At 42.2% G+C, this 11,256-nt stretch overlaps 1 protein-coding gene and 1 non-coding gene across 2 annotated transcripts; one reads left to right on the forward strand and one right to left on the reverse strand.

Annotated features, from left to right (window-relative positions):
- Nucleotides 1–598: 598 nt before the first annotated feature.
- On the reverse strand, nucleotides 599–705 carry LOC114235508 (U6 spliceosomal RNA). The gene has a single exon (XR_003621666.1). It is a non-coding gene; the product is annotated as a U6 spliceosomal RNA (small nuclear RNA).
- Nucleotides 706–5,394: 4,689 nt separating this feature from the next.
- On the forward strand, nucleotides 5,395–8,225 carry IL17A (interleukin 17A). Its single transcript, XM_007193867.2, has 3 exons — nucleotides 5,395–5,421; nucleotides 6,551–6,747; nucleotides 7,988–8,225. Exons 1-3 carry the CDS (start codon nucleotides 5,395–5,397, stop codon nucleotides 8,223–8,225), a joined length of 462 nt encoding a protein of 153 aa, XP_007193929.1.
- Nucleotides 8,226–11,256: the final 3,031 nt, after the last annotated feature.

Genomic DNA, 11,256 nt, shown 5'->3' on the forward strand with positions numbered 1-11,256 from the left:
AGTCCAATTTGTTCTTAAGTCCAACAAAGTTAGCCTACATACCCAGCTAACACAATCAGCTATATAGTACTGTACTGTAATAGGTTTATAATACTTTTCACACAAATAATACATTAAAAAACAAACACAAAAAATAAAGAAAACATTTTTAATCTTACAGTACAGTACCTTGAAAAGTACAGAGTACAGTACAACTGCTGGCATATGAGGGCTGGCATTGAGTGAACAGGCAAGAAGAGTTACTGACTAGAGGAGGGAGAGGAGGTGGGAGATGGTAGAGCCGAAGGATCATCAGCAATAGGAGATGGAAGGCAAGCTACACGTTCACTCATGCCTGACGTTGATGGAATGCACGTTCACATCTCTGAAAGTTCGCACCTTGAAGGTTCGTATGTAGGGGACTTGCTGTACATAAGTCATTAACGATGGCACAGGGCCTCCTCCTCTACTGAGACCATTGTTTTTTTTTTTTTTTTTAAAGGCTGTAGAGTAGAAATTTAAAAAGACAATAGTATCTCGATGGTAACCCCACCACCTAAGCAAGACATTTATTTTTAATTAATTTATTTACTTATTTATTTATTTTTTAATCATTCAAAAAAATATGGAACGCTTCACGAATTTGCGTGTCATCCTTGCGCAGGGGCCATGTTAATCTTCTCTGTATCATTCCAATTTTAGTATTTGTGTTGCTGAAGCGAGCACTATTTATTTAATTTTTAAATGACAGTCTTAATTTAAGGGATATATGTTCTTCTATCTCCCACATTGTTCTCTACTGTAAGTACAAGGGGATGCTGTTTGATGACTTAATGAGGTCAAGGAGCCTTGAAGCTCATTTCCCTAAATCAAGAAGCCCACAGACACTTTACTAGGACCTGATGAATGCTTGGCTCCCAGGAAGACTTCCCAGCCTCCACCTGCTCCTCGTCTCCCCACCTCACCCAGCTCCCAACTCCCAGATTGCAGTTCCCCATTACTTTGTGGATATCTGTTTCCCAAGCCCTCCAAGAAGCAAGACTGATAAACTGGGAGAAATCACTAAGCAAAATCATCACCCCTAATTTACTGTCCCTATTTGTTCTTTCACTATTTTCTTTCTCTGAAAATTCAGATAATCAAAGATTACCTGGTGCAAAAACTCATTTTATTGAGAGGGAAACTGAGCCTCAAGGATGTGAAATACCTAAGGGCATGCGTAGTTAATGGCAGAACCACAATGAAAATAAAAGTGCCCTCTCCTCCAGTGTTCTGGGCACCTAATTTCCAGCCCAGCATTCCTTCTATCTGAACAGACTGCGGTCCAAACCTGAACCAGCTGCCTCTGTAGACAAATACCCTCCTTGCTCTGTGCACCATCTTTGTGCTTCTGACTGTTCCTCCAGCTCAAGAGCGTATCTGAGAAACCAGTCCTACTCAAGACTGGGCACACCGAGCTCCAACCACCACCTCAAAATGGTCAGTTTTACACTTTTGTGAAAACCCACCTTGTTTCCCATTCTTATTTCAAAGCAAGGGTTGGTATTTCAAAGGACAGCACACAGGGTGTATTTCACTGGCACAGGAGGTGGGCATAGGCAGGACAACTAGAATCAGCTTTTCCCCTTTGTCCAGCAAACACATTCACCTTGACCTCATCCTTACCAGACAGCAACAAGCAAGGAATCTTCTACTTAAGGATGGTCCAAAACAGGCCACAACCTTGTCACACTACCTTCAAAAGGATCAGCTGGAGAGTCAAGGTGTCAGCTCAGTATGGCCACTGGCATGCAGTTGGGTCCCAAAAGGAATATTCAAGATTCTGACCTATCCAAATAACATTATTTGTACTGTAATTCAGTCAAAATATTAAGCACTTCCTATTTCTTAGACACTGGGTTAGGTGATACAAAGACTAATAATAACTGTCTCCAGGTAGCTTCACAGTCTAGCAGGAAAATCAGATACATAAACAAATGACATGCAATGTGCTAGAAATATGCATGGACAGCTGTGGACCAGAGAAAAACCAGCAACACAGAAGCAATCTGTGAAGACCTATGCTGTATAAAGCCTCACGTGAAGCACCATGGGAGTTACAAAGATGAATAACACACTGGCCTTGAAGGATAACAGTAAAATCTAAAATTGGAAATAAACATATGTCTTAGACATACTTTTTCCAGCCAAATAAAACACAGTACAAAATGAAGCAAAAGTTACTAGAGAGGTAGGTATAAGCTATGTGTTATGGGAGCTGCTCATTTCAGCTAAATGATCAGGAAGGACCTCCAGACTTAGAAGACACATTTGAACTGGATCTGGAAGGACAAGGCACATTTTGATATAAACTGAGGATGGGAAAGGGCATTTCAGAGACAGTACTTAACAAAAGGCATGCAGGCATTACAGATCTTCCTTGACTTAAGATGGGATTACATTCCAACAAACCCAATAAATTGAAAACATCATGATGTAAATGCATTTAATACACCTTAACCTACCAAGCATCATGGCTTAGGCTAGCCTACCCAGAACATTTATCTTAGCCTACAGATGGGCAAAATCATCTAACACAAAGCTTATTTTATAATCAAGTATTGAATATCTCATGTCATTTACTGAATAATGTACTGAAAGTGAAAAATAGAATCAGTGTCTGGGTACAGATGTTGGTAAATATATCGGTTGTTCAGTCTCATGATTGCATGGCTCACAGCCACTGCAGCCTCATGAGAGAAGATCATACCACATATCATCAGCCTGGGAAAAGATCAAAATTCAAAATCTGAAGCACAGCTTCAACTGAATCATATCACGTTTGCACCATCGCAAATTTGAAAAATTGTAAGTCAAACCATCGTAAGTTGGGGACCGTCTGTGGAAGGAGGACAATCAGGACCCCATGAGCCCAGGTCATGGAGCGTGGTGGGAGGTAAAGCTGTAAAGGTTGCAGATTTCAAATACTAATTCAAATACTAAGTCAAATAATAATTTAAATACTAAGGGGTCTGCATTTTGTTCTGAATGCAAGCGAATGATACAAGAAAAGGCACAATCAGAGCCATGCTTTGAGGATCACTATTGCAGGAATGTTGAAGGCGGGTGGAAGGCAACAATTGGGAAGAGCACATGTGGTTATTAAAACAGTCCAAGTACACAAATGATCCCATCTACAGAAAAGAAACAGACTCACAGACATAGTTGTAGTTGCCAAGGGGGAGGGGGTGGGGGAGGGATGAATTGGGAGTTTGGGATTAGCAAATGCAAACCATTATATATAGAATGGATAAACAACAAGGTCCTACTGTATAGCACAGGGAACTATATTCAATATCCTGTGATAAACCATAATGGAAAATAATATAAAAAAGAATGTGTATATATGTATAACAATCACTTTGCTGTACAACAGAAATTAAAACAACATTGTAAGTCAACTATACTTCAACTAAAAAACAAAAACAAAACAGTCCAAGTGGGTGAGCAATGAGTTAGAGGAATGGCAGTAGGTCTGGGAATAGGAAATAGATGTGAGAGACACAGCTGCTGCTGAGATGGCTACGTGATCACATGTGGAGGAGGGACAAGGGAGCTCACGATGACTCCATGTCTCCAAGGTATATGGTGAGGTCAACACCAGAACCAAGGAAATCGGGAGAAACTGCATCCCACTTCCTCTTCCATCTGTATCTGTTTCGCCTACCAAGGTCATCCATCTACCATTGCCACTGAGATTTCAGTTGCTCATGGCCTTCCTCACTGATCAGTCAGGGTCTGTCTACCCAAGAAAACACCTCACTGCCGAGAACAGGCAGAGACAGGGTGACATGTCGCCAGCCATGTCTGCATCCACTGACCCCTCATTTTATCAACCTTGTGATAGACCTCAATGTTTTCGAGGAGGAGCCATCCTCAAGGACCTGAAATCGAAGTTCACCTCACTTAGAAAGTGGAGAGAAAAGGAAGGAGGAACCATCTCCTTCTTTCTTTCCTTCTTTTTTTTTTTTTAACATTTTTTTAAAAAAAATATTTATTTATTTATTTATGGCTGTGTTGGGTCTTCGTTTCTGTGCGAGGGCTTTCTCTAGTTGTGGCAAGTGGGGGCCACTCTTCATCGCGGTGCGCAGGCCTCTCACTATCGCGGTCTCTCTTGTTGCGGAGCACAGGCTCCAGACGCGCAGGCTAATTGTGGCTCACGGGCCCAGCTGCTCCGCGGCATGTGGGATCTTCCGGGCCCAGCTGCTCCGCGGCATGTGGGATCTTCCCAGACCAGGGCTCGAACCCGTGTCCCCTGCATTAGCAGGCAGATTCTCAACCACTGCGCCACCAGGGAAGCCCCTTCTTTTTTTTGATGTGGACCATTTTTAAAGTTTTTATTGAATTTGTTACAATATTGCTTCTGTTTTATGTTTTGTTTTTTTTTGCCCAGAGGCATGTGGGATCTTAGCTCCCCGACCAAGGATCGAACCCACATCCCCTACCTTGAAGGCAAAGTCTTAACCACTGGACCATCAGGGAAGTCCTATCTCTTTTTCCTTCTTATCCCCCATTCCTCTCCTCCTTTCTTGTTATCATTGTCTGCTCTCGCCTGCCCTCCTTTTCTCTACCCCCACCTTCCTGCAGTCTCTACCTCCATTTTCATTTCTCTCTTTGTCCGGTTACATTTCCTCACTCCTTCTTCCTCCTGAGGAATTGCGTGAGTTAACAAATTGCTTGGTAACATGCAGTGTTAGACGTGTCTTTGATAGTAAATCTCACGTCTCTTGAACCTAGTTATTTGTTCCTCAAGCAGAGTAACATTCAACAAAGCAGGCATTAAATCGATGAAATAATATGTCTTGTCTTCATGAAATTATGTATCCATTTTTTTGTTTGTTTATATGGCGAGACCATGGGTAGTTTCTGGAATGGTCTCCACCACATCTGGCTAGGGAATCGGGTGAGGAAAGGAGTTATCAAATGGGAAATCAAGGCATATGACCAAAGAGGACTTGAATGTGAGGTCAAACTTTTATTTCCCCACGAGCCGTTAAAATAGAAGTTATCTCTTATGGCAGTTTCATGCATGCTCATAAATAAATGATTTCTGTGTTTCCACTCAGCTTCTGACAAGTCATAGTTCCTTGAAGAATGAAGAGAAGACATAGTCTTTAGAAACATAAATTTCTGTCCTTCCCATTTTCCCCCAGAAGCAGATTATCGCCCATCATGAAGGGGAGGTTTTTCTCTGACCTCATTTGGGGATGGAACTTTTAACCAAAATGGTGTCACCCCGAACTCACTCCTACACGCCAACGTAAGTGACCACAGAAGGAGAAAAGCCCTATAAAAAGAGAGAAGGTAGCGCTACACTTTGTCCATCTCGCAGCAAGCACAAGCTCATCCACTTACAGTGAATTGGGAGAAACTACCATGGCTCGTGTGAGAACTTCATTCATGGTGAGTCCCACACAAATGTGCAATGCTCTCGTCGATTTGGGCCAGATAATATTTCTGGACTGCAGGCATGAAATCCTGGATTCTAGCTATGGAAATCCAAGAATACTGTCTACGTAGGATGGGAAATGAAACACTTGATAGATACTTGTCATTGTATAGCATTTTCAAGAACTGGTACACATCAGTTTGAAAGGTGAGATTAAAACTGAAAGATAGCTATACTGGGGCTAAACCACACAAGAAGTGTCGCATGATGCTGTGCTCTAAGAAAGAATGCTTATTGAAAACCTGTTTCTCTGAGTACAAGGGATTTAATATAATTCTCCCATTTTTCTTTAATCCAAAATAAGATGGGTCACTATCCTTGAGGATTTAATAAGTTGTGGCAGTGATTTTCTTTCCATTATCTTATTATTATACTATAGTCTCGGTATGCTAACCCTATTTATTCTAACTAGACATAGATGTATAGATGGTATAGGTGTGGTTTAGAGTAAACGGTCTTTATGTTTTTAAAATATTTAAGTTAAAACGTCTTTTTTGAAACCCAATTTGATTACAGAATCAGTATATGTAAATTTAGAAAAACTGGGAAATGTACCTAAGAAAAACATAAGGGGGGTCCATTTTGGGTTGGATGTTTGCCAGTGGTACCAACAGAATTTTTAACTGATAACACATGGATTTTCTACAGCCCTTTATTTCTAAGGTGTACATTTGATTTCACATAGGGTTTCACAGAATGCAAGGGGAGGGATCGATGGTGCAGGAGGACAATTCTTCCTAGAAAATCAAGGTCATTACCATCCCAATGACCTGAGAGTGATGCATGCACTGACAGGTTGATGACTTGCCATCTTCACTAAAACTACTGCCAGCCAATGAATAATGTGGTTTTTCTAAGTCAAAAAAGAAAAATGTTCAAGACTGGTAGAAATGCCATCCTAATATTATTTTGTTCATCTAACCAGCTTTTCATTTAACAGATCTGAAAACTTAGTATGGATTATCCTTGTCCATAGCATGTTCTCAGCTATCAGCAATTCCATCATCACCCCACTTTGTTGACAAAAACCATGTAGTACTAACCCAGTCTCCCACCTCTCTCTCCTTTCCCACCCAGTTCCAGTCACTGCTGCTGCTGCTGAGTCTGGTGGCTCTTGTGAAGGCAGGAATCATAATCCCACAAAGTCCAGGCTGCCCTCATATTGAGGACAAGAACTTCCCACAGTATGTGAGGGTCAACCTAAACATCCTTAACCGGAGCACGAATTCCAGAAGACCCTCCGATTACTACAAACGCTCCACCTCACCCTGGACTCTCCAGTACGTAAGAGTCCCAGATAAAATCTCTGTATTCTTCTACCCTGTATGTATCAGACTGCCAGTTAAATCACCTTGAGAATGGTGTTACTCACTCAGAATCATCCGTCAAAACTGGAAGGGCCATTGTGTAAACCAATGATTCTCAAACTTTCATTCTACAGATTTCTTTGATAGAGCACAGCTCACCCCACCCCCCATAACACCTATTCTACTAGTTCTCATTGTCCCAGAAATCCATCCAAATGAACGGTGGTCATCATTCTCATATTTATGACACCCCAAGTCTGTTGTTTATTTATTTTAAAAAGAAATAGACATTTATCGTAGGAGATTAGTGCTTGAATTCTCTTTACCAGAGCTCCCAGAGAAGATTTGTTGAAAATAACTATTAATTAACTGGGGTTTTTGTGCTTTTTTGATTGTATTAACACTGGGAAAATATAGCTTGAATACCAGTGGAAGAAGTATCATGCTGGGTATTTCCACCCTTTTTTGACTTAGACAACATCCCCAACAGACCAATATTTGCTGTGTCCTTAGTACATCTAGTATTTAGATGGATTAAGTACAAAATGTATTTTGATAATTTGATTTTAGGCAAATAAACCTCAGTTATATGGAGCCTACAGATTCACCTGACTGTAGGGCTTCTTGTCTTCTTACTTCTACTTACTAAGAATAGTTCAAATAAATTAATTCAGAAGTCGAAGCAAATTATTCACTCAGCTGGAGCGGAGAGAGAAGAGAAGGTTATAAAGGGGCTTAAGATTTTGTTTGCAGCCCTTCATATCAGCCGTGGGCTCTGTTCCATCGGCGTGCTGTCAGATAAAATTTGGGTGCATTCTCTGTTTCAAAGACAGACTTCATTAAGTCAGATTAACAGTTATCTTGTTTCTATACTATTCCTTTAGTCTTTTTTCATCCATCAAATGTACCCTCAACAAATTAACCTTTGTGTCAAATTTAAATCCATTCTGTAGTTTCAGTCTATCTTCTTTTGTGTATGTTGGAAAGAAATTGGGAAAAACTGATCATTGTCTTTTTTTCTATAACACTTCATGGGCTTTGAAACACAAGTTTTCCCCAAACTACTTCTTTTTCAGACTAACAGCACTTAGAGAATTCACAATGCCTATCATTTGCGCCCCTGTGAATTTGTCTCCCTTTGTTTATTCCTGTTTGATTTCCTTCCTGCTCTACGAGGATTTCACTCTCTTCCTGGTTTTTGTCTCCCTTGTAGCCGCAATGAGGACCCTGAGAGGTACCCCTCTGTGATCTGGGAGGCCAAGTGCAGCCACTCGGGCTGTGTCAATGCTGAAGGGAAGGTGGACCATCACATGAACTCCGTCCCCATCCAGCAAGAGATCCTGGTCCTGCGAAGGGAGCCTCAGCACTGCCCCCACTCCTTCCGGCTGGAGAAGATGCTGGTGGCCGTGGGCTGCACCTGTGTCACCCCCATTGTCCGCCACATGGCTTAAGAGCTTCCGGTCTGACCCCCACTCCCCAAATCAGTTAGGCTTTCTGGGGAGTAGACCCAGCCCCATTTCTGACCAAAATCATCAGGGTTCTTAGTTCATCCTGTGGAAACTCCAGAGGGAACACTGGTTTAGAGATGGAATCTGAACCATTTTTCCCTTTCCCCAAGGAGGAAGTTTTAGACTGAGTACCAATTTGCTTCTTGTTTGCTTTTCTAAGGGCTTTAAGTTATTTATGTATTTAATAGGCCCCGAGATAACTTTGGGGCATGAGATTCCATTTTAATGAATTACATGCCTTATTTTGTATTTTTTTAAGACAAGATTCCAGACTTGGGAATTTTATTATTTAACAGGTAAAACCTATATTTATATGAGCTATTTATGGATCTATTTATGTCTCTTAGTCTTTAGAGAAAGGTGAAATATATGAGTATCTGTACTGCCTAGGGAAATCCTAGATAGGATTAAATAGCAGTTGAAAATTTCTGAGTTTGTACTGCATATGGCTACAGGATTTTCTCCTCATTGTCTCTTAGGAGTGCATGACATGGCTGAAAAGAAAGACTAAACCTAGTTTCATATTTATTACCTTAACTGTGTAAATTGTTGAGGTTTCACAAGAGAGACGGCAAGTCTAACTCTGCTCTGTTAAACTCTTGTAATAAAAACAATTGATAACAAATAAAGTTTGGGAATAAAATGTGTTTCCTTATTTGTTTTCTCATTAAAAGGACTTCCACGAGCTCAGCTCTTTCCTATTTGGAAGGGTGTGCAAATTTATCAATAGAGCAAAACAAAGCATGCCTTTGAGTAGCAACAACCTCCACCCACACCAAGTCCAAGTTCTCAATGTTATTCAAGACAATACAGGATGGTGGCCCGCATAATATTAGCCAATGCTGTGGACACGTGCTCTCTGGAACGAATTAAGCAAATAAAAATAACGGCCCCGGGAAAATGACATGTCATTTTTAAAGATCATATGGGGGGAAGAAAAAGATCCTCCCAAAGATATGACCTGAGGTTTGACAGGAAGGAGGAAGTTCTGGGAGAAGACATTGTTTTCAGACTAGAGTGGCAGTGTCTCCCCAAGCTCAGTCTGCTTTTGAAGATTAATGTCAACCAGAGATTTAGAAAGGAACATTTCTCTCTTGCTCAAGTCATACCCCTAGGACAACCTCTACTGCCCTCGGCTGCTGATTCTGTGCACCCCAGGACACAGAAAAGAGTCACTGGGGCAAAACAAACTTCAAGCATGAGAAAAGTTCAGCCCAAGTAAAATAAAAACTGAACCATATTCAATTCCAGAGTAGTTTCAAGTTTCAAGTCATAACCATTTTCCCCCATCATGGCCCAGCGTGTCCTACTTGCCCTACTTCTGGGTGCCCCTGAGAATTCTCAGGCTGGTCCCACAGGCTCCCTGCTTCTCGAAAGACCATCTTCTGCAATATTTTATTCTCGAAACTCCAGCCCCATCCAGAGGCCCATGGCTGTTCTCTTCTTCTTTTCCAATTCCAAACCCAGGGGTCATCTTCTCCAGCCCCACCCCTTCCAGTGTTTTTGTGGTCTGAGATCTTGAGTCTTATGACCAACTCCCATCATGGTTTTCACACAAGAGATTCACAGGCAGCTGCCACTGACGGTTTCTCACAATCTATGCTTTAAAACCTCTCCCTGCTGTTCATTTCTCACTTTTCCTTGAATGGTAGTGGTGAAAATAAAACTGTGTTTTTCCTTTGGGATGGAGAGCAAGAAAAGGGCATATACCTCCAGAGTCCAGCACCATGATTTCCCACTAGACTATATTCCTGGAAATTTTGAGGGTGGGAAGAGGCAGTTGCTTTCCAAGCCTCTTCTCCCCTGATGTGTGTTGCTTTTATTCTCCCTTCATTTTCCCCAGTTAGTACCATCATTCACCCCATCATCTCTGCTAGAAATCTGCGAGGCATCCCTGACTCTTCCCTCTTCCTCTCTCTCACTCCCGACACCCACACATCCCCAAACTCATTGTTTCACTTCCTGAAAGTTCTCAAATTAACCCCCTCCCTGCCCAGGTTCAGGACTTCAGCTTTTCTCATTTCCCTCCTGCTATTGGAACAGCTTCCTGCCTGTCGTTGCTGCAGATCCATCCTCCAACCTCTATCCATGGCACAAAATCAGACATGACAAAGACACCCTCTGTAACCTGGCCCTGATCGTGCTCCCGCTTTATCTCATGCTGCTTCCTCCTTGATGTTTCACCCTGCAATCTTGACTGCCACGCTGTTCTTGACCTCAGTGCCTGTGTCATGCGGTCCGCTCTACCTGTATACCTTTACCACCTTCTCCCTTCCTGTTCCTCTATTCATACCCTGCTGGTATGGTCTGAGTGTCTGTGTCCCCCCAAAATTCATATGTTGAATCCTAACCCCCAAAGTGATGGGACTGAGAGGCAGGATCATTGGGAGGTGATTAGGTCATGAATGAGATTAGCGCCCTTATTAACGAGGCCCCAGAGAGCTCCCTCTCCCCTTCTGCCAGGTGAGGACACAACGAGGAGTCTTGGACCCGGAAGAGAATCCTCACTCAATCATGCTGGCACCTTGATCTCAGACTTCCAGAACTGTAAGAAATAAATGTCTCTTGCGTATAAGCTCCCCAAAATATGTGATATTTTGTTATAGCAGCCCAAATGGACTAGGACACCTGCCCTCCACACTCTGCCCTACCCCCACTGCTCTACTCATTCTCTCCACGTAGGGATCATCTCCTTTAAAGAGCCTTCCGGGACCTATCACTCCAGCAATCCCAAATTAAGTCTCTCTCTTCCGGGCTCCAAAAGCACTGTGGGTATCACTTATCACTACTCTTACATACTATATGGGCTCTTTCTTTTAACCAGTTGGTGGTCCCTTGAGAGCCAGCCCATCAGCACCTGACCTGGCACGCAGCAGACAGTCAATATTGAGGTAAACTGTGAACCAGCTGTCCAGAGACACCTCAAAGTCAACAGACAAAACTAAAGTCATGAGCTCTATTCCCAAACTAGCTT

Source organism: Balaenoptera acutorostrata, chromosome 10, assembly GCF_949987535.1.
Source record: "Balaenoptera acutorostrata chromosome 10, mBalAcu1.1, whole genome shotgun sequence".
Taxonomy (NCBI): domain Eukaryota; kingdom Metazoa; phylum Chordata; class Mammalia; order Artiodactyla; family Balaenopteridae; genus Balaenoptera; species Balaenoptera acutorostrata.

Coding starts and splice junctions, on each gene's coding strand:
- IL17A (XM_007193867.2), top strand. CDS start 5,395: ATGGCTCGTGTGAGAACTTCATTCATG. Junction 5,422..6,550: donor GTGTGAGAACTTCATTCATG/GTGAGTCCCACA, acceptor ACCCAGTTCCAG/TCACTGCTGCTGCTGCTGAG. Junction 6,748..7,987: donor ACCTCACCCTGGACTCTCCA/GTACGTAAGAGT, acceptor TCTCCCTTGTAG/CCGCAATGAGGACCCTGAGA.